Source organism: Pteropus vampyrus, unplaced genomic scaffold, assembly GCF_000151845.1.
Source record: "Pteropus vampyrus isolate Shadow unplaced genomic scaffold, Pvam_2.0 Scaffold215, whole genome shotgun sequence".
Taxonomy (NCBI): Eukaryota; Metazoa; Chordata; class Mammalia; order Chiroptera; family Pteropodidae; genus Pteropus; species Pteropus vampyrus.
The window spans coordinates 1763543-1787930 of NW_011888996.1; the positions used below are offsets into that span (position 1 = coordinate 1763543).

The window sequence follows — 24388 nt, forward strand, 5'->3', positions numbered from 1 at the left end:
CTGCCCATTCACATTTCATATATATAAAGTTGGTAATGTCTTTGCTTCTACCTCAGATATCTTTTTCCCTCCAAGATCCAGGCTGAAAGAGAAGCCCCCATCTGGGACATGTTTTTGTGGCTGAAGGAAGAGGGCTCTTAAGAGACAGTCAAAGCCTGTAGTGGCTCTTAAAGTTTCTACTCAACATGATTGTATACCTTGCCCATTCACATTTCATTGGTTAGAGCAAGACTCATGGTCAAGCCCCATGTCAATGTCTTCCAAGGGAGACACTACAGTTTAGAAGGCAATTGATGGGCATGTGTCATTCTCTTAAAAAGAAGAGGAAAGAAAATAATAGAATGTATAATTTTAGAGCCACTGGTATCTTTTTCTGTTGTGCCCTGTTCTTCTCATGCTTCTCCAAAAAGTCTGTTCCCTGCTCCTCTCACCCATCCCTCCATCATTCTTTATGTACCCTTTGCTACCAAGTAGACCCATGAAACCTGCTCAGCTTCTCTGCCAGCCTGATGTCGGATCTTTATGATGTAGTGCCTAAATTATTGCCTTAGTCAAAACTGACAAGAAACCACACAGCCTTTGGAGCTGTCTGATATGATAAAGAATAGCTCTGTTCTGAGCCAAGTATGCTTCATAAATGTTGAAATAAAACTCACTATTTTTGTTTTATTCCCGGTAATTAGTTTGAAGTGAAATTTTAAATAAATCAGATAAGTACTGCTTATACCTATTCAATATATTCCAGAACCCTTATATACTTTACTCTTATTGTCTTATAATTTTTTATAATACACAACAGTTTTCATGTCTATTATCTCATCCAGTGCTCACAAGAATCCTGGTGTTGTCAGTATTATCGTGATTCTCATTTTACAGGCTGGGGAAAGTTAAGCAGCTTATTAAGGATCAAAGGCCGGTGAGTTTTATAGCCAGTATTCAATCCAGAGTACTTAATGATGGACACCTCTTGTCTCTAATAAAGAAATACCCAGTTTTAAAAGCATATTTTGAAGAATGCATAATGTAATATAGTAAATACTTTGTTAAAAAGGTTTTAGAGTTAGATGCTTAGTTCTTTGATAGGATTCACCTTAAAATTAAAAAAGTTCATCTTCATTTTAAATGATCTGATTACTAAATTAAGATTACATGCAACCTTCTCTAGGAAAACAATTCTTACATAGATTTGGCAGTATAGTTAGAGGAGTACAAAACTCCTGAGGCCAGTTTCTGCATTGCAGTAGATGATGTCTCCACCATACTATTGCTCAAGTGGTCCACTAGTCTTTATTTCCACTGACCTTCCCTAGTCCAAGCCACTATCATCTCTTAGCTAGAATGTCGGAGTAGTCCCTTCATAGCTCTCCATACCTTTTATTATGACCATCAGCCTTTCATCACCCTAAGCCTAGTGATACTTTCAAAATGTAAATCTGAATTTGCCTGACTTCTCTATCCCCATCCAAATTTCTTAATGCAACTATAAGGCCCCCATGTGATGTCTCCCTTCAAACTGCCAGCCTCTCATGTTATTCTCTCCCTCAGTCTCTGTTTACTTTAATCTCAGTCCTCTCTTCTCCCCAGCCTTCCTGCCAATGTTCCGAAATTCATTAACCTTCATTTCACAGATCCTGCCTTTTCAGCAAAGCTAGCCATGACCCCAGACCATCATAACTAGATATGTTTTAGTCTATTGCAGCCTGAAACTCACCTCTGTATCCTCACTATCACTAAGGCCTGTGGATTTTGCTCCTTAAATACCACTGGAAGTTGACCGAGGCACAAAGTATCTTCCAGCTGTTCACTTTAACAGATGTATTAGATGACAGTGGTTTTTGAGAAAACTTCCACTTACCCACACCAGTCACTATTACAAGGAAACACCCAGCTTTGACGGGAAAAAGCAACCATGTTCAAAACAACCATGTTTCAAACACAGTGCACCTCATGTTTTAGAGTATAAATGCTCCTTGTGATAATTGTAATATTAATCAAGGTGCCCAGAAATGTGAGTGCCTTTCATGCTACAGCCTTACCAATGGAAGCTGTTTGGATTCTAGTGATCAAATTGCTAATGGTTGGTTTATATGCTATGCTTAATGCTGCTGTGTGTTGCTGAGTTGGGTCCCTGTATACCTGGAGTGTCCTTCATCACATGCTGGGTTAAACATAATGGTCTCATGGTAGGTACCTTTCCATTATGCAACCAAATATGTAAATTCTGTATTTTAGAGGTCAAAGTAGACAAGTTGCTTTGCTTGTGGCTTGTCCTCAGGTGTCAGTATGGCAAGTCGGCTTGTGGCATGCTCCTCTGTCAGGCAGACAGCTGACTCTCTAGAGACGACGATAATTTACTGTGCTGTGGATGTTGATGAAGTCAGGTTTGGACTTGCTCACAAGGCTGACAGACTAGGTTTAATTTGAGCCAGAGCTCAGGAGAGAGTTGGAAAGGATGGTCACATTCCCCTAGCTAGCATTTGGAGTTGTGCTTTGCCTCTTGCTCTTCTTTTACTCAATTAATAGCTGAATTTAACTTTTTTTTTGTTTTCAAGGAGACTATTCTCCTTGCTTTCTTGGAATTAATAGAATGAGAATAGGGGTCCTTAAATATCTTGGTTAAAAATTAGATTTTAGAGTGTCCCCTGTCTATTTTGGGACCTGGCAGGAAGGCTCCTATTCACTGTAAATGAACAGAAATTTCATCTATTTTTGTCGTCTCTTGTTTGTTCTTTACCTGGGAGTGCCTTTTTCTTCATTGTCTGGCTATTGAAATCTTCTAAGGTCCACTTAAAATTTTATCTTATAAGAAACTTCCTAGATTTCCCCTAGTCAGAATTAATATTGATTTATGTTATTATTTTGTGAAATTTTACTTTGTACTTTTATTTAGCACTTGTGACATTTTGTACTCTTTTAAAAGTTATTGTTTACCTATTTTTTTCCCAGATTTTACAATTTTTAAGGAACTTACCCAAATTTGTATTGTCTCCAATGCCCAGCACAAAGCCTTGTCCAGTAGGAGAGCTGTAAACTCGTTGAATGAATTTGAATCTCTCAGGCTTATTCTTTTATGAAAAGGATGTTGCATAATCATAATATTCTCCATAAACAAATGGACGCTCTGAAGGGACTGCTCTGATGTTCTTTTATCTGCCTCGCCATGAATTTGCAATTTCCTTATGACCTTAGGCCAAAACGCTGAGTTTCCAAGAACAACTCTTGTTAACTGAGTTCAAGAAAAACCAGCCACTTTACTGGACCGTATATTATATAGTGTACTAGGTATAAGAGTAATGTTGAGTTAGAAGTGAGGCTTCTTTTTGTGTAGGGCTGGAGTATTTCCTGTTTGGTGGTTAAGTCTTCTGAAATCAGAATCAATTTCTTAAAACAGCACATTGAATTGAACCCCAGATACATGTTTTTGTATCTGTGGTCTTTTCCTTTTAATAGTAGAAATCATAAAATTCTCACTTCACAATCTTCCTATTCTTAACTCTTCTTGGGAAGAATCAAGTCAGGACAGACAGATTGGAGTCTCTATCAAATTCTCCATAGAATAAAATGCCCTGAGCTAACACCATAGCAGTCAGCTTCTGTTGTCTCTACAAGGAAAGCACAGTAGTAATTATGCACAGGGTTACTTACAAATAAGTTGATCAATTTTGAAAATTAGGTGTGGAGAATAAAAAGGAATCTGCGAGTTTTTATGCTATTTTATGATCTAATCAGCTGTAGCCAAGAGAGTCATTTTATAATAGGAATATATTTTAGCTTTAGTCCATATTTTCTTCAGAATTAACTACCATAATCCTTTTCATTACTCTAACGAAGGTTAATGGCTCTTGTCCTAGAATGAAGCACTCCTTCCAGCTCCCTTATTAATAGGTTGGGGTCTAGTGTGATAACAGCATCCAGATTAATGAACAGGATCCTGGGTAGACTAAGAAAAACACCAAACCAAACCAAACCCAACCCAACCCAACCCAACCCAACTCCAAACCGAACCACGAAAAAACCTGGTAACCTATGTGGACTTTTATATGCCTATTTATTTTTCCTTCTTAATCCTCTTAAAATGAAAATATTCAGATTTCCTTTTGATATATCTTACATTTGTGAAAGATTATAGCAATGCAGTTAGTAGGAGGGGCACGACCCTTGGATTCAGACACCCAATAATTCAGATCTGGGCTTCAACACTTGGTAGTTGTGTAAACTTATTTCTCTGCACCTCAGTATCCTCCTAATAACTAATTTGCAGAGTTGTTGTGGATGTTAGTGTAAACAATGTGATACTAATGGATATCAAATATAGCTATTATTATCGTGATCAATTATTCTAACGGAATATACAGAAATATACAATTTCCTCGGCAGTGTACATTTCTAAAGGGTGAGCAGGGATGGCCTATTATTATACTTTTATTTTATTTTTCTTTTCATTCATTCGGTATATGTATGTGTGCATGTGTGTGTTTGTGTCTATGAGAGGGAGAGAGAGAATTTCACGCATTATGTGTCAGGTATCATTTAAGGCACTTTGGTAACATTAATGAATAAAACAGACAAAATTTCCGACCACCACAGATCTGACATTATTGTAGTAGATACAGCTGGAAGTTGATAAATTCTGTGGAAAAATTAAGCAAGATAAGTGGAATGAGGGTTGGGAGTGGGTTGCAGGTACAAATAGGGAGGTCAAGGAAGGACTTACTGTGAATATGACACTGGTTTTGAGTTCTTAAAGGTTCTCATGTACTATCTTTTAGAATGGGAGAATAGGAAGAAGGGAGATGAGAATAGAGAAAAGAATGGGAACCTGCTGATTTGTAGGAGAGCATGAGTATTTCTTTGTGTAACATGTCAAAATACAAACTAATATAGAAGAATAAAGTTTTCCAGATGGCCTAGTTTTATTTTATTCAATTGGAGCGAACAGTTCTCCCTAAGTGTTTGCATATACCCTGCCTTTTCAAACAAAAGATACTAAATACAGTACACCTGGTCTGTGACCACTGTGGGAGGTTGTCATCATGACTGTCATGTCTGTTATGGGGCTATCATGAGGCAAGGCACATAGCACCTACAGAGATGCTTTCAGTTATTTATGTACCTAATGGCTGAGCCTGCAGTGATTATGAGTTCTATGTAATAGCCACTACACATATATGACTATTTAAGTTTAAATACAAATTAATTAAAATAAATGGCATTAAAATTTCAGTTTTTGAGTCACATTAATCATACTTGAAGTTCTCAATAGTCATGTGTATCTAATGGCTACTGTGTTAGTACAGCTAGAACATTTACAACATTGCAGAAAAATCTATTAGTATTTGTTATTTTACATATTATTTGGTTTAAATACCGGATTTAGAATTTTGTCTAAAGTAAGGATAACTAGGCTCTAAGAGAGAGCAAAAGAGCTTTCTCATGTTTAAGTACCTGTGTTTTTATATTTGGAATTTGTATTTCTATTTTGACTGTCCCATGGCCCTTTCCTGCTTGGTTATTGTTGTACAGCTGCGCCCTGGGTGGTAAGAGAATCAGACTTTTGAGTTGTTGTGGGAAAAGCACTATCAAACCTTAAAGGTAAAATTGCACTTTTATGGAAATGCTTTAGATTCAGACAATGATCCCCTATTTGAAGCAGTGCCATTCAAGAATTATTTATTGACTGACTGCTACACATATACCAAACACTGTTAGGCCCAGGAGATGCAAACAAAAATGAACATGGCCCCAAACCCTGAAGATATCACAGTTTAGGTAGTTGAGAAAGTCATGAATAGGCAGAGTTTCTTTGTCTAGTGCCCAGCTATGCCCAGGTACTCTCAAAGTCCAGACTAGGGTTGTGCACAAGCCAGCCTTCCTGTGGGTGGTGAAGAGGGGATGAGACAAGAAGCCAGAAGCCAGAGAATGTTCCTTAAGGGAGTGATTTTTAAATGGCATCCTGAGTAATAAGCAGGTGAAATAATAAGATGAAGTTAGGAGAATGGGGTCAACAAGACATGATGTACCACAGTATGAACAAGGACACTAAGGAGTGAACTTGCATGGTGAGAGTAGGAACTTTTAAGTTTACTATTGATGGAATTTAAAAGCAAAGATACCTTGAGCATCTTTTCATATGTCTATTGGCCATCTGTGTTTCCTCTTTGGAGAAATATCTATTCAGATCTTCTGCCCATTTTTTAATTGGATTGTTTGTGTTTGTTTTTTGTTGTTGTTGTTGAGTTGTATGAGTTCTTTATGTATTTTGGATATTAATCTCTTATCAGATGTATCATAAGCAAAGGAATGCAGTCAGCATTAATGTAATGGCTAGGTGCAGAGCCAGAGGAGAGAGAGAGCAATCAGGGGGATCGTTTTATAAACTATATAAATGTCTAACCAATGTACTGCATACTCAAAACTAATAAGAAAGTAAAATTTTTTAAAAAGCAAAGGGAAACTGTGTCTGTAGAGACAGACAATCTTTGTCATGTAGAAGTGATAGATTTTTAGCAGAGGTAGAAGAAGAGTGGGAGAACAGTAACATGGGCTGATTTGACTTTTCAGCAGTTCAAGTAGACTACTCTGGCAGCTTTGTTAGAGGTTTAATATGAGGGACCTTGGCTGGAGGCTGAGACACCAGTGGTGGTGGGTGATTGGAGGGAGAAGGATTCATAGCAGTCCAAAAGAGAGATAATTAGGTCCTGATGTAAGAAAATATAATGAGGTGGAACAGTGGACCTGGGTTCAATCAATATTTAATAGGTAACATTACTGATGTTTGAAGATTGACTAGACATGGGGGATGAAGGAGACAGAGGAATCAGAGATGACTCTAAACATTCAGGAAATCATTAATTTGAACTCTTCTTCCAAGTTCATGGTGATAGGTTTTGACCGATAGCTGCTACTAGTGATTTGCATTGGCAGCTGTAGGTTTTGGCTCTTTAAGACTCCATCACTCCCTTATTTGTTAAAAATAAATAAATAAATAAAAGAAATTGTAGAATCAACCATAGAAAATACCATCCCTGTATGACTTTAATTTTTCAGTGGCCTATGAAAATTTATAGAAATTTGGCTTGATTTTTAGTGGCTTCAATCCAGATGCCAAAATTACCCCCTGGCTGGAACATCCCTTAGGATGGGTGAACCACTGAATCTGTTTTTTATTAGGAACAGCTGAAAACCATCAACAAAATTCCCGTAATATTTCAACAGTAACACCAGTGAAATTTCAAGGTAACTCTAGGTTTTAGAAAGTTACAATTCTCAAAATCTGTCTAGCTGAACCCTTATTTGTATTATTACACATATTTATCATGTAAGGAAGCTAGTGGCTTCCTTATTTTCCATAATTGTCATTCCTTTTTTTAGATTATAAATTAAATTCTGAGTTCTGAATGTTGGTGGAGACGTACTTATAGATCTGTAATCATCACTTTAAAGTAAAAGTACAAATTCAGTCTGGATGGTAGAACCAGAAGTAGGAGAGGAGCCAACCTGAAGGAGTCTCTATTGAAAGCAAAAATTCTCTTATAACTGCAGTGCAATTTAAAAGGATTTTCCTAGTAACAGTTAATATTTTAATGACTTCTGTAAGTTTCTAGAAAACCCACTTCTATAGTTTGCAAGATTAAGGAAGGATGCCAAATATATGCTGATACTTTGATTTTTACTGACATATTTCATGACTGCATGTCTAAAGCCACAAAACAGGAGATGCCTGCCACTTTCTTTCAGATAGTTATATTTAGCCACTATATTTGGCCTTTGTTGCTAAATATTATTATTATTTTTTACTTGCGAAACCCTGTTCCCTAATCAGGAATATCTGGGCAAGTCTTGTGGTGTGAGGAAATGTGGTATGTCTCTTCTAAGTTGGAAAATAGGATTATGGGACAATTGTAGAACATCTTTAAAATTTTTATCTGAAGAATAGTGGTGTGTTTGGTGATGAACAAGTACTATAAATCAAGAAGCATGAGACGTTTCCACAACCTTTAAGAAAATTTTGTACAAAGGAGGAAAGAAAAAAGCTGACTTTTTCTGGTTCTTGGGAGAAGTTACATTAACTATTTGTTAAAAGTTAACGAAGATTGTTGGCCGCTAAGAACATTCTTCATGAATGGCCATCCATTGTATAATGTCAGTGAAGGTTGTTTAGCAACATATCAAATAGTTTTATGAAAAGATAAAATATGTTTTATTAATCCCAAGGGGAGCTTCTTGAAATGCATTTTCTTTGTAAATAATCTGTGTCATTCTGTGAAACTCATGACTTCTTAGGGTGGGAAAGAAGGTGGAAAAAACACTATCTTTTCAAACCATTTGTGATTTAATACCTGCTGGTCAAATGAGTTTAAAAACCTTATGAGTAGTATGTTATATTATTTTGAATGCCTTTCTCTTTCTTGGGAAACTGGCTAACCCCCACAATCTTTTTCCCATGGCAAATGGCTCTAAAACTTTGATCTACTTAAACCAGTTTGCCAGATGGAGCGGATAGAGCATGTGTGACCTTTTGTGCGCCTACTCAACCTGGCTGATTGGAAACCATAAGTTAATCTTGAATGACTTTTATTTCTAGGCATTACAGCAGAAGTTCTGGTGGTGACCTCTTTCGATGAACTGCAGAGAAGGGCCTCAGAAGCAAGAGGGAAGATTGTTGTTTATAATCAGCCTTATACCAACTACTCCAGGATGGTGCAATACCGAGTCAAGGGGGCAGTGGAAGCTGCCAAAGTAGGGGCTTTGGCATCCCTCATTCGATCGGTGGCTTCCTTCTCCATCTACAGGTTGGTCATGATGTTCATTTGAAATCTTTTTAAAGACCAGGATTTTCCATGAAAGAGAAGCTGTTATGAAATAAAAACAAACCATTCAAATGAAAATACTGATTGCTTATGGAATTTTCCCCCTTTCCACTTTTGGTCATTTGTTTGTCATATCTTCTTTTGCCTTTTCAGGTATTCCAAGCATCATTTGTGCATTCCTTTGAAAAGCTTTTCACATCTATGACAATCCCATAACATTCCTTATATAACCAATATATTATGTATTTTTATTGGCGGGAGAACTAAATCCACGTCTGTGTCTCATCAAAGATTCTTAATGACTTCAGAGAAAACCAGGCTTTGTCCATTGTTGCTAGAGAAGTGACGTAAAAATACAGTGGGTAACAGGAAGGGGGTTGTCTGCAGTGCAGGGGAGAGGGCTGAGGAAGCAGAGGACCTTGGACATAGACCTGTCTCTGCTCCTGAACAACAGGCCTTGGGAATGTTCTTCAGCCATTTGGTCTCCAGTATTCTCTTCTATTAATTGATGATGATGAAGAGTAATGCATTTACAAAATTATTTTAAGAATAGATGAGGTAAACTTATGAAAGATACTTGATTATAAAGATCTATATAAATGTTTGGTGATATTATTTGAGGGCAACATAAGTTTTGTCTTTTTCTTTGTAGTTCTGATTGAGGTAATTAAGTACAAAGTGCTTTACTGACCCTTAGTCTTAAGGATGAAATTCAGCATTGCAGTGGCTAAAAAGTCTAAAAATTGATGTGTAGACCTTTGGCCTAGTTTAGTAGCTACATATGGTAGTGTCACACATTAAGGATAAAATGCTTGAGAAATGTGGATAAAAGAAGCACTATTTTAGTGTTGTAGCTTGGTCTCTATCAGATTTAAAACTTGTAAAAATAATTGCAAATAGGGTTTATTTGGGTCTCAAGACTAGATCTTTAGTATCTATTGTAAAGGAAAGTTTATTTATTCTGCATAATTGCTGTTTGGAGCTGGAGACATAGCTACTTGACCTTAATTAGCACCCTTACACCCTTGAAAATAAAATAACTGAGGAGAGATCAATAACTAGGAAAGCAAGTCAGAAGGGAGTTGTTCAAAAGTACAGAGAAAAAAGGAAAGAGACTTTTTTCTTTTACAAGGATAAGATATCTTCCTAGGGGAGGAAGGTGGGACATGTTAAGACCACTTGTTAGAAGTTTTATGAGGAAAAAAACTAGTTCCACTGATGTCATAGTGCTAAAACTAATGTTCTTTGTAGAGTCTTTACAGATTTGGTGACTAGAGAAATAATGATTGGGCTGTATTCTTTTGGATGGTTAACCTTCCCAGGAAGGAAGTCCTAAAATGGCTAGCTTACTTCCTGGAGCACCTCATTCACCCCTTAGAATAACACACTCAGCAAGCTGTGGCCATTTACCATGATTTCACTAGTCATGAAACCTAAATTATGGAGTTAGTCTGTTGCTTTGTGAAACTGGGTGACTGCCAGAAATATTTATTTAAGAACTACTACTCATAAGACTAATAAATCCCCAGATGACTTAATGTACAGCAGTCTGCCATGGTTAATTGGCATTTTTTTTTCTTTCTGTTGTAATGAAGATGTCTGGAAACCCAGGCTAACTAGGAGCCCCAGAAGAATTTTATCCAGCATAGGGCTTAGAAGTCTGTTGTTAGCCTCTAAAATTTGGGGTCAGCAACTTGTAATGTGTATTAAGAAGACATTTTTCTTAATATTTTTAGATCTAAATTGATTGTAATTTTTCCTTGCTATTATAGCCAACCATATTTCACTGGAGTCTTGACTTTTATAACTCCATATTTTCAACATTTATAAATACACAGTAACCTTGCCCTTTATATAATACTTAGAATCTTTCACATATGTCGTCTTATTTGTTCTAACAACAATCCAATAGACCAAGCAGAAAGGGCATTATCCCCAATATAGGTAGTGAAATAAAAGTTCAGAGAATTCAACATACAAATATATATGTTTAAGTCTTGCATCTTAAAAAATAAAACCATAATGAAACAAACTCTATCTCTTTGTCCACTTCTAGCTAGTTGTTTCTTAGAGCCAATTTTCCTTAAAGAGTGTTTTATATTCCTATCTCTAATTCTTCATCTCTCATTCACTCTGCAGACCATTTTAACCTGGCTTTTGACAGTACCGAAATGGAACTTGTTAAGGGCACAAATGATTGCCTAGTTCTCAAATATAATGAACATTTTTTAAGTTGTCGTTTTACTTTACCTCTCTGAAGCATTTGTGAGTGTTGACTGCTTTTTCAGTATCTCTTCTCATTGACTTCTGTGACTTCTTTCTCATATTCTCACTCTGTCTGTCTCTCTTTCTTTTTCTTTTGCTCTCACTCTTTCCCTCTTTCCCATTTTTCTTCTTTCTTTCCTATTTCTCTGGCTTCGCACTCTGGGATATTCTGAGCAATCCCATCATGCTTGTGGCTTCAACCACCACCTCTACTGTGACACTTGCAAGCTCACCTCTCGTATCTGTACCACTGCCTGAGCTTTAGGTCCATATGTCCAACTTCCTGCTGATTCTTCTTTTGGACGTTCCATGGCTATCTCAGCTTCAGTTATTTTTCAAAATCAAATGCGCCTTTTTATCTCTCTTTCTTGTGATTTCTATCTCTGAAGAGAATGCTATCTTTCTGTCTTCTAAGTTAGATGGTCCTTGATTACTTTTTTCTTCCTTTATCCATTATTTCTGGTGGTTAGTATGTCTCGTGGGTTCTGCTATTTATCAGTCATTTCAATGAATACATATTTAGCAGCTCCATTTCCCAACATCACTCTACATTCTAGTAGTCAGGAATCACTAACACTTTCCCAATGTACCACATTTCCTCAAAGTTTCATGACTTTGCATGTACTTTCTCTTCTGCAACCTTATATTTCCTTTCTCACTGTCTCACACTGTCCTTCAAGATTCATCTTAAGTGTTTCGTCTTCTGGGGAGCCCTTCCTGATATACAGCCTCCAGCCCAGGTGAACTACCTCTTTTTGGTATTCTCACACCATCCTTTGCATACACTGAATCATAATGTCTTGGAGGTCGTTTGGGTTTGTGCTTTGGTAGGGTAGACAAACTGTCATAACAAACAGCTTCAAATCTTGGTCAATTAATATAACAGGCAATTTCTTTCTCACATAATAGTTTCAAGAATGTGGTCAGCAGGTGGCCTTCTGCTCAATTCCCTCTTGTGGCTCCATTACCTCTAAGATCTCTGCGTCTACAGCATCCAGCAGATAAATAAGGAGATAGAGTGAGAAAGTTCATGATCGAAAGGGAGATATTCCATTGCCAGGCCTGGATATGGCTTACCTCACTTCTACTCACATTTCAATGGCTAGGATATAATTATGTGGAGGCTGAGAAATTTGTTCTATCTTTATGCCCACAATGAAAGGTAAATGAGTTTGGTGAAGTATTCCAGTCTGCCCCAATTGCCTGACTCTACACTTGGTCGTAAGTTTCTGAAAGACATAGATTATATTTTTTTACCTCTGTATCCCCATTATCTAGTATAAATGCTAGTTATAGTCTTTCTGGAATTGTCTAGTGAAGGAAGGAACTTATCTGAGGTTGTATAGTCAATCATGGAAGGGCTCATATGACAAACTGATTTCAAGTCTCTCTGACCAAACTGTGTAGCCTCTGTATAGTAAGTTCAAAACAACTGGAACTTTTAGGGCACTTTGCTCTATTTTTGGAGGAAAATATCCAGGTTCCCAATATGCCAGATTGTATCTTTTTTCTGCCACAATATTCATGAACAATGATGTTTTGAGTTGCTGATTGAATAAAACAGCTCCCATCTCCTTGACAGGCAGTTCACCCTAGCTCTGTGGGAGTGGGTGATATTGAATTCCATCTAGGAGTTGTGTAGAAGTCAGCAACACTAGAGAACAGAATATAAATTATAATTTGTTTCTTGACTTAAAACTTAGAGAATTTCTTAAAGGACAGGAAATGTGTTTTAGCAGTTTGGCTTGACACTCGTCAGTGCAATTATCAACATTTGTCAGCCATTTTGAAAGTACAATAGTCACGTGGTTATATGACCAATGTCCTCAAAAGACATCTATAAAGAGTTCATTACTTTTTTGCCAGCATAATCTCTGGGTTCATCATTGTTATTTTTCCGTATTTCCATTATTAGTGTTCTTATACTCAAATTTACTTCAAAAAGATTTTTCCTTTATTGGTGCTTTTATAATGATTTTTATTTTGCCCACTGTTAAGTGTCAACTGGAACTACAAATTAGATCTTTTTCAATTTCTCTCAAGTATGTAAAATACATCTTGCCTTTGTCATAAAGGATATTTTAATGATAAATGTTATAAGAAATTTAAGTTCTGCAGAGGAATGCTTCTTTATGGAACCACTTTTTTTCTGCATTATTTCTCAAATTAATCTTTGTTTTTTAGTAAATATTTATTGAGAACTTACCAGTTGCTCAGAGGTTGCCAGATACTAGGGTTACTAAGATGAATTAAACTTATCTTTTGTCCCTCAGGAATATTCTATCTGGCTGAAAGAGAGGAGAGTAAGCATAAAATATAAATGACTAGTGTAATATATTTTCTATTTAGTACTAAATGCATGATTAGGGGAAATGGATGAAGAAAGGAAATGAACATTTCTTAAGTAACCTGCTTTGTACTATGCTTTTCTGAGGCTTACATAGTTTCAATTCTTTACGCAACATAATTGAAGTAGATACTGGTATCTTTTACTGAAGGAGAAACAGATTTAGAATGAATAAATGGCTAGTTAAGTCATACAGCTAATGAAGGAACTAGGATTCATGCTCAGGGTCTCTGGTTCTAAATTCTTTGCACTTTATACCAAGCAATCTGGAGAGCTAATGCTATAGGAGTCTGGAAGAGGTGGTAGAAGTCTGATTAGGTTTGGCTTCATTGAGATGTGGGTTTTGGGTGTATTCAATGAAAGAAATGAACTGGAGGAGGGAGGTGGAAAGACATTCTATACATGATCAAGGCAAGAAGTGGGAGTACATGATGCTCAAGTAGACTAGGTTGGTTGGAGCCAGAAGATTTCACAGGAGATCAGAGAAATGTAATTTTGGGGTGAGAGGAAGAGACCAGGTTACAAAGAACCCAAAGTACCAGATTGGGGAGGAGTTTTTAAGATTAATGTGGAGGAAATGGGGAATCACTGAATATGTTAGATGTGGGGGGTGATATTTTAGAGCAAAGTCTCTCTAAGTGTGGTGCCTGGAACACCATCATCAACCTCAACTGGGAGTTTGTTGATATGCAAATTATCAGGCCCCATCTGAGATCCATTAAATTACAAAATGCTTGAGTGTGGTTTAATCAGTCCTTCAGATGATTTTGATGCAAGTTAAACTTTGGGAACTACTGTTTTAGAAAGATTAATCTGGTGACTGTACATAGCATGCTTTGAGAAGGAAAGAAAGGATACTGCTCTAATAATGCAGATGTGAAAATAATGGTACAGCTGGTGGCAGAGAGGAGAGAAAGGTTTAGCAAGAGGGATAGTATCAAAATTATCAGAACTTGGGGACTGGGACTGGTTGCATTTAAAGCAAGGATCAAAAACAGTGAGATGAATTTGCATTTAGTTCAGCCCAATATTTAAAAATCATGAGATTTATATAAAAATTGGGGTTTGTGGTTTATAAGGAAAGACCAGATCTGGCGACACTGGCAAACTTCAGTCCAGTGGATTAGTCACCAAGTCCTTTTGTTGATGGGATGTGTTCTCTCTGGTCTGCCACAGTTTCCCAGTTTCCCTCCACCCAGCTTGGGGACTGGAGAATGAGAAATATATGGGTCGGGAGAGGGAGCTGATTCGGAGGCAACATGATCAGTTTGATTTTTAGATATTTTAAAACAGTCCCATTAATCTGGTTTTTATTTTTTGTAAGAAAAATAATTAAGCATTTCCATTTCTCTATTATCCACTTTTTGGATCACTCAAGGCAACTTAAAATTCTGGTCTAGCTTTTTGCAATGTAGTATGCCTTGGGACTTCTGCCTCTTGCTTCCTCAACATGTGAGCTTAAGAATGCAAAATAATTTTTATATTAGCCCAAGTAAAATATAATTCAGAAAGCAATTCTACTGAGGGCAAATTGTCTGCTGTATTCTCATTGCCAAATATTTATGTTTTTCTAGTTATTTTCTCCATTACCATAGATAACTGAACACAGACTGTAAGTTTTAATCAGTGGAGGAAGCAAAAGGCTCTCCCTTCACTGTACTGTGAAAATTGCATCACCACCCTGGGTAAGAATTCACTGAGGTGGGAATCAGTTGTTGATAGAACTTGGCTTTGTAAATACTACTGGTTTATGTTTTCTATCACTTGGCCTTTATGTACCGTATTGAGAGAGTATAGTAAAGAGGAGGAGAAGAGGAGCAATCCAGTGTGAAGATGACTAAGATCTCATTAAGCATTCAGCTGCAGAGTGAGATGAGTGAATCCAGGTGATGTTTATGGAGTGTCAGAGAGGGAGAATGTTACACCATCTGGTGAGAGCGCCATGAAAAAGCACACAAATCAATCCCTGTAATGATAATTAATACAAAGTTGATAAATGACATAATTGAAGCACTGGTTGAGCTATGCTATAGCATTAAATAGCTTCAAAGAGGGCTCTGATTAAAGACATTGCAATTTATAAAACATTCTTCATCTTAAGAAAGCATCTTGATGAGATTTAACATGAGCATTTTTGTAATCAGAGGGCCAGCTTAAAACATCTAGAGCAGAGCTGAAATGTCTTAAGAGGTCTATTTTGGATGATTTTTGAAAGCCAGTTCTCAGAGAGTAAAAAAGCCATCTCCCTCTCATTGTTATTTAATGGGAGAAAATTAATGCTTCTACTTCGCACTTAGACTGTCCAGGAATTTTGATGTCCTGGTGGTTTGGTTCTTCGGTGTGATCTTAGCATAATTAGTTATCAAGCTTGATTTAAATTGTTTTGAAATATTTTTGCATTTAGGGGGACATGTGCTTGCCAGTGATTGCAAAATAAGGAAAATACCACAGTGACTCAAAATGGTGCAACTGGGCCAGCCTTGATTAGTAGGCTCTTTTCCTTCCTTATTTTGTTTTTGCTGGATTCACTCGGAGTCTCCTAACAGATGCACAGTGATCAAGCAGAATGCCAGTTTTCATCATTTATGCAGGTGGAGGGCTACCGTGCTCCCAAGGCGGGAAACCAGAGAAAACGAACACTGAATGTTGCAGTTTTTCTTCTCCTCGTCCTTTTCTTTCTCCTCTTTCTGATTTTTGAGAGGCTGTTTATTTGCTTAAATAGCCTTTGTTAGAAATTCCAAGATGTTCTTTAATCACTGAATTCTTATTATTGCTTCAGGTAGTGTAACAGGCGCACCACCTCACACTGGATAGATTTCAGGCAGTGTACTCCAGAGTCCCAATTTTGTAGTTGCAGTGCCTGGGTCTTTGTTCAACAACACTTCCAGATGTGTGACATCGGCAGACTATGTGAACTCTCTGCCTCAGTCTCATCTGTACAATGGGGGAAGTAATTGTACCTTCTTCCCGGTGTTTTGTGAGGATTAAATGAGATGTTGTTGCCTGACACATAGTAAGTGTTACATTTGTGTAAGGTGCTATTATCATATAGTTTTTCTAACTCATGACTGATATATACATATTGAATAAAAGAGAAATGAGGGAGCGAGGGAAGGAGAAAGAAAAGAAGAGGGAAGAAAGGAAGAAGACAGAGAAAGAACCACTTTATTTAACATCACTATTGTAGTTGCATTTATTTGGTTGGGAGACAGCCCCTAACATCATATTGCCATTTTGATCTTTATCCCTTTAGTTTGTCCAAACCCTCTTGGGGTTATATGTTCACTAGCCTGTTTCTCTCTCTGGATTGGAAGTTCTCCTTGAGCCATACTCTGTATCTTATTTATTTCATTGTCTCCCCGATTGTGCACAGTGCCTGGCACACAGTCATGCTGGAATGAATGGATAAAAAGTTTAGAGGCAGCCTCTGGTTTGATAACATATGAATTCAAGGTGTTACTGTCTTATATTCATAGAAGTTGAATAATACTATAGATGAGGTGACTAACGTTTTAAAGTGCTACTTATCAAAAATAGAATCTCTGGAATCTGAGAGGAGACTATGTAGTTATGTAAATTTTGGTAAAGTATTGCAGACTGCATATTACTATGGTGCTTTGTGAGGCTGCTATAATTAATGGTCTGTTTGCTTTCCTCGTACTGACTGTCATTTTTCATCTGCTTATAACCTTGCTATAAAAATTTGTTCTTGGCTGCTACTTTGCATTCATAATTTAAAAATGTATATAAATGTTCACCTTCTATTTTCCAGCTTTCTGATTATCGAAAGCAAAAGCTTAAGAACCACATCACTGTGGCATGTTTTTCTGAATCTCTCCTGGTAAAAATAAATTAATGCATTTTGAATTCAAGTTTCAGGATTATGGCAATGTCGTTTGCTTATGCAGTGCCCTTTGAGAAATGTCTAATGTAGCATATGAACCAAAATAATCCTGAGTAATCTCAAGTCAGTCTTTTACTATTGCATGTGCTTTTGTTCTCTTTTTCTCTCTCTCATCAAAGCTAAAGATGACACTTGCTAAAGTTTTCTTGCATCCAAATGACCCTTTGGCTTCCTTACCTCTCTGGAGAAAATATCAGCCAGAAGGTACTATCAGGAAGATTTGGAGACTTATAAAAGTAACAATATGGAGAGTGGAATTTGGAAGCAGACAGACATGGATCAAATGCAGGCTCTGCCACTTAGAAGCTGTGTGACCCTATGTACTTTTGTTTCCTCATTGGTAACATGGCGAGAATGCTGTTTATCTCACTGAGGTGTCGAGAGAATTAAATGAGATCAAGCACTAGCCATAGAACTGACACGCAGGAAGCAATCAGTGAATTAAAGTTGACATCTGACTTTGATCATGTTCATTATTGTCATTATCATCATTAGATAATAATAGGACTAAGCAGGTAGGTTGATATGAACTGACCTATCTTAAAAAGCAGCAGCTCCAGAACTCTCCTCAGTGTGGGCTCCAGAGACCTTGGTTCTGTTTATTTCCTGGTTTCAGGAACCCACTCCTTCAGTAGTCTGCCCCAGTCTTTGGCTTAAAACTCTTTCTTGTCTTTTCCACCCTCTCTTGCCTTACGTTGGATGCTTGATAACGTTTTTGCATGTCATGCCAAAGATGTGGTGACTCAGACAGTGATCAGTGGTCAGGTGACCAACATGCAGCAAGCTTTCTGTTTTAAACACCATCCAAGCTATTTTCTACCTCAAGGCCTTTGTACTCACCAACCCTTGTGTCTGGAAAATTGTTTCCCCAGCATTGTGTGGCTGGGGAAACATTCAATCTTCAGATCTTAGCTGAAAGGTTTTTTTCATGAAAGGCCTTTCCTGACTGTCCTGAGTAGAACTCTCCCTCAAATTCTCTTACCTAGCACCTCCTCTGTATGCTCAGAGTCCTCATAATATTTGGTAACATCTTCCTATCTACCTACCTTTCTATATACCTGTTTAGTATGAATCTCTCTATGAGAATATAAATTCCATGAGGACTGGACCATGTCTTTTCAGCACAACACTGTATTTTCAGTACATAGGAGATTTCAGGGCACACAACAGGTACTCGAGAGATATTTTTTGAATGAATAACTATTTAAAAAAATCATCTAAGGTCAAAGGAATAGAGAACCAGCTATAAAAGGATATATACTGAATCATGTCTATTTTCTGAAGCCACATTCTAAAGCGTGACAGATTTTTTTTCAAACTTTTTTTAAAAAATATCAATCTGTGGTAAAGTTGAAAGAATATTAAATGACTCACATGCTCTTTGTAAGAAATTGCCTAACTTTTTCCAGAGGTGATACCGTTTTACATTGCCACCAGACATGTGTGAGAGTTCAGGCTGCTCCACATTCTCACTAAAATTTGGTGTTGTCAGTCTGTTTAATTTTAGCCATTCTGGTGGGTGTATGTTTATATCTCATTGAAGTGCTGATTTGCACTTCCCTGATGACTAACGATATTGAGCAGGCTTTCATGTACTGATTGGTCATTTGTGGATCTTCATTTGTAAAGAGTCAGCTCAAGTCTTTGACCATTTTGTAATTGGATTATTTTAAAATTATCGAGTAGTAGGAATTCTTCATATACTGTAGATACAAGTTCATTGTCAGATACATGTTTTGCAAATATTTTCTCCCAGTCACTCCCTCTCCTTCTGCCTCTGCCTCTGCCTCTCCCTCTCCCTCTCCCTCTCCCTCTCCCTCTCCCCCATACCCTTCCCTTCCCCCTCCCTCTCCCCTCCTCCTCCCCCTCTCCCTTTTTTGAATCATATGAAAGTAAGGTAGGTATAGCCATGAAGACACTTTACCCATAAATACATTAGCATGTATTTCATAAGAACAAGGACCTTTTCTAATATAATGCAATACCATTCTTATACTCATGAAATTTAGCAGTTTTATAAGTATTATGTAATGTAAAGTTCATCCATACTCAGATTTCCCCAATTGTCTTCCTCTCTTAATAATGTCCTGCTTTTTTTAAATGTCAGAATCCAATCAAGGATATACATTAAATTTAATTGTCATATATCTTTAGTCTACTTTAATCTGGAATTGTTCCCTAGCCTTTTTAAACATTTTATTACACCAACATTTTTGAAAAATACAGGGCAGTGTTTTGCACAGTGTCCCTCATTTTGGAGTTCTTATTTCCTTATTATTAAATTAGATTAAATACTTTGGGCAAGAATTCTGTATGGATAATGCTGTGTCCCTCCTATTGTATTACACAAGGAAGTAAATAATATCAGTTTTCCTTATTAATGAGGCTAAAATTGATAGCTTGTCTAAAGGCAGTATCTCTGGATTTCTTCATTAGAAAGGTACTTTTTTTCCTTTGTAGGGGAAATACATTGTTATTATTGCAAGATGCTTTGAGACTTTGTGAATCATATTTTCCCCAATAAAATTTCACCCAAATTTAGCATGTGTTGTTGATCTTTACCTGAATCAATCATTATATTGCTGGTTGCAAATGTTTTTTTTTTTCCTAATTCAATTTTTCCTATTACATTTATTAACTGGCACATTTTTATTCTTCCCTTATTATTATTTCATGAATTTTTAAAATTCATTACTGTCACATTGGTTTTGATAAAGCATCAAAAATTTTAAAGTGCTCATTAAGCGTCATGCTATTTTACAATAAGCTTGAATATGTGAAGCATCAAAAGGAATTCACTTTTTTTTTTTTTTTAAATCCCAAGGAATCCAAACTACCCCAAGTAAGTCAGCTAATTAGCAGGGTATAATCAATACCATTTCCTCTAACTTTTTCATTAACTAACATTTTCATATACTAACATTTTCATAACTCCTGAAGTTCTTTTTAGAGTTTACCATTACCAATGTATACCATATGCAAATGAAGATCTTTTACCCCATAAATAATTGCTATCAATTGTTAAAATAAATGAGCAAAATTCTCAAATCCAGCAACTGCTTCTGAGTTTCTCCAGATTTCTTTTTCTTTTCATTTTTTCTTTTTTGCTATGCAGTGTTGATGCTACAGAGTGTGTTTTCAAAGAGTCTTTCCCAGGAGAAATACGTGTCTCAGTGTGTGTTTACGGAGGCCTTCAAGGATGTTTCTTTGCGGGGGAGTTTACGTAGTTTCTATGTTGTAGCATAGAAAACTCTAAATTATCCACCCACTCCAACTTCCCCAGTGTTGTAAAGGGGTAACCAGCCTTGGCTAGTGAATCAACGGTAATAGTTTAAAAGCTCAGTGAACATCTGTCGCTGCACTGGTTGCAGCTCTGTAAATCAATTTGACATCTAGGAGAAGAATCTAATTTTTGACATTTTCAAATTTTATTCATTCCATAAATATTTATTAAGTGTCTTATATTCTGGGCCAAGGGAGGACCCAAGTTTTATAGGACTAGGTACTTATATAATTTTGATGACTCTTTAAGAAAATGAATACAAAGTTACAAATACATATGTAGATATAAAATCAACATTTACTTAGAATAGCAAAGAAATTATAACAAATTAAAATTTTAAAAGTGGCCAAATAACATTATAAAATACAGAAAAATATACTTTTATTAAATAGCTATCTGTCAAACTTTTATATTTTTTCATTTTCTTGCATACTCCGATTATTCTTTATATGACAGTGTTTTAGAGTTATGTTTTCTAAAGAGAGTAAAAAGATAATTCAGTCTTTTCTCTAGCATGTTGATAGAAATTTAGTTTTCATATTTGATAGTTTGGAAAAGTTTATTTCAGCTTTACAGCTTTTTATTGGGAATATCAATATATATATTTTTAAGACTGTCAAATTTTGGAAAGATGCTATCAAGTTTCACATATGAGCTTTAAGATTTCAGGACATTACACGTTTCTTATACAGTGACAACATTTGAACTTTGTTGCCTGTATCCTTTTTATAGTGGCATTTTATGACTTTTTTTACCTTTATATTTGTCAGTATTTTGTATCAAATCAATAAGAAATTTCAATTTTTTTTCCAAGGTGATTTACTCTTTATTATTTGTATTATTAAATAATCTAAGAGACTTCATCATAAATACTCAAAGCACATCTCTTTCTCTCCATAAACTGGTTGTGAAGGGGTAACCAGCCTTGGCTAGTGGTTTTGTATGTCTTTTGTCTGATATTGCCAGGCTTGATTATGAGAAGACATGTTATATATGATAACATGTGATCCATTATGCTGAGACAAAACATGTGAATTCATACATAGGGGCACTTTCTGTTTGTAGTACAACTACAGGTTTGTGCCCTACACAAGGTTTCTGGTAAAGTTCATTTTGTATGAAATCCTCAAAAAAGAAAAATAAAATATAAAATTAGAAGTTGTATACATAATGGAATACTCTGAATTATTGAGTCTATTCTTGACAGAAGAGAACTTCCATTTTTAAGTAGGCATTGATGAGAATTGAGTCCTTTAATCGCAGTTTTACACATCTGATAATTGGAAGAATTTTTTAATGACGTGCTTCTGATTCTCTACCACTGTCTCCATACTTTCATTGCTAGGAACTGCAGGATTCATTCTTTGCACAATATGGCCTCTGGCCCTGTGCCTTTGTATTATGACACCAGTAGTCCTGGGAGCCATTCCTGTACCAGGATGGAAATGAGGACTGTGAATCACATAAATATATCTGCATAAACCCAAACTAATATATCCCCAAATCAACTTCTTCTTAGCTAAATCCTCAGCTAAGTGGGAAGAAAGTATGACAAAAAGAAGTCAGAGTGGATTAAAAGAGTTAATACCTGTAAAGTCATGGACAAGTGCTGGGCTACTAATGAGGCACCTGAAGATGTTAGCTGAAAACCTATCCTCATCTTCATCCTCATTCTCTCCATCACTTCTATACATGTTTTTATAGCCTTTTCAGTTTTTGGTGGCCTGGGACTTGGAATTCTTTATAAATAGCTTCTTCTTATTTCTACTTCCTTTTCCTTTTAAAACCTAGATTTCAAAAACTTTAGAGCTGGATGAGCCCTTAGAGAACATCTGCTCCACACCTTCATTTTATAGATGAGGAATTTGGGGCTGATGGTTACTCAGCTAGTTAATAGCAGAACAAGGACACATGTCTTTTAGCACCTTATACCATGTTTCTTTTCTCTCAAGTCTCACGAGTAAATCTCTATCAGACTACACTCAGCCTCCCAGTTTCAATGGACCCCTTCCCCCAAAATTGATATTTTTAAGTTAGAATAGTCAATACACTTCTAAAATGCCACATAATGGTGTTTCTTTACTCATTTTGATAGGACTTATAGCAGAGTGAACCATGTCATGAACACTCTCACAGGAAATGGAAACTCATCTTATGAAGAGGTACACTTTCCACAGGCTTTGTGTTTTCTTTCCCTTAGCAGGGAAGGAGCCTACATGTCAGCTGCCTGGCCTTCCTCTGGGCCTTGGTTTTTAATCTCCAGGGAGGCGAGGCCGACAAAATGTCATCTCTTCTCCTGCTTAGGAAACAAGCTGTGAAATAAATCTTTATTGCTTACGTGCCTTATGTTGCTTAGTATCAGCTGTATCCATAACACCATGACATATTTAAAATACTGTTACATTGGAATAACTTTTTTAAAGGGATCCTGATGTCCATAAATACCCCCAATAGGCATTGTGATGTTACATCAGTTTTTATCTTTAATTGTATTGATTTCCCTGAGAAAACTTAAGTTTATGGATATGTGCCTAAATACTGTCCTTTGCTGATCTGAATTTTTCAGCTGTAAGTTTTAGGAACCTCTTAATTAATTCAAAGAGGGGAAGAGAAAAGAGCTAATATATATTCACCGGCTTTTAAGTATTGGGTACTTTATAAATATCCCAATTGAATCTTTACAAGGACTTTGGGATGTAAGGAGCTTTAGACATATTTTATATTTGAGTAACCTGATCAAGATTGTATCCTAAGATATTTTGAAAAAGTTTTTTTTGATAACTAAACTTGAAATAAAAAATATTCACAGATAAGGGTTTTTGTAAGATCCTTTTAGTAAAGCTTGTAGAGAGACCAAAACAATGTGTTCCAATTGAGAAGACCAGGTCGAGGAAATGAAGGGATGAAACTGCGACCACACTAACAGCCATGTCACAGTGCTGGGCAGATTTGAAGAGACCTCTACAAATTTGGGCCCTTTGCTTTGGAAGGTGGATTATGAAGGACATCTTTGGTTGTTTGTTATGAGTTCCTCTTGTTTCCTATCCTTCCTTCTTGTCCTCTCCCTCCTTCTCTTTATTCAGTACCTTTCTGTGGCAAATAACAGGTATTAAATTAGATTTCCTGATACCCTCCAACTTGAAAGGCAAAGGCACAGGCAGTACCCTCCTGGCAACTATTTATGATATCTGTCCTTCCAGAGATTTGCCCTGTGGCAGCTTCGATCCATTATCAGCTCTTCTTTTGCCCATATTTGCAGCTCCCCAGGACCTAGGGAGGAAAAAACAGATCTCAGATATGCTAAGTTCCAAATCAAGACTTAATTAATAAAATCACTCGTCCACTTGCCCTTGCTTATTACTGCATCCTGTCCCAGCTGGGATGGGAAAAGAGCATTGGTCATGCTGTCAAAAGCAGACTAGATTCCTCCACTGCTATTTCTTTCTTTCTTAACTACAAACAAAAGAAAACACTATACACAACAAACAGACAAAATTGACACTAGGTTAGAGTGCATATATTTTGTACTGTTTTCATACTTCACGTGTTCAACCATATTTGTCTTAGCAAATGTGATTAGAAGTGTTGCTTTTCCTTCTTTTCCCACCTTCTGGCATGAGATTTATAGGTAAAGATTAAAAGACACTGAATCTCAAAAAAGTTTCTTCTGCTCAGCACATACGCCATCTTCTTGCCCTCTTCCTGATCCTGGTCCTCCCTCCCTCCCTCCCTCTCTCTCTCTCTCTCTCTCTCTCTCTCTCTCTCTCTCTCTGCCTCTC

The 24388-nt window shown here is 36.7% G+C and overlaps 1 protein-coding gene across 1 annotated transcript in view; it reads left to right on the forward strand.

Moving 5' to 3' along the window:
* CPQ (carboxypeptidase Q) overlaps positions 1-24388 on the forward strand; it is a 357555-nt gene that overhangs the window by 63336 nt on the left and 269831 nt on the right. Inside the window, exon 3 of the mRNA XM_023538239.1 lies at positions 8585-8792. Within this exon, the coding sequence (XP_023394007.1) occupies positions 8585-8792 (208 nt within the window). The remainder of the gene's footprint in view (positions 1-8584; positions 8793-24388) is intronic.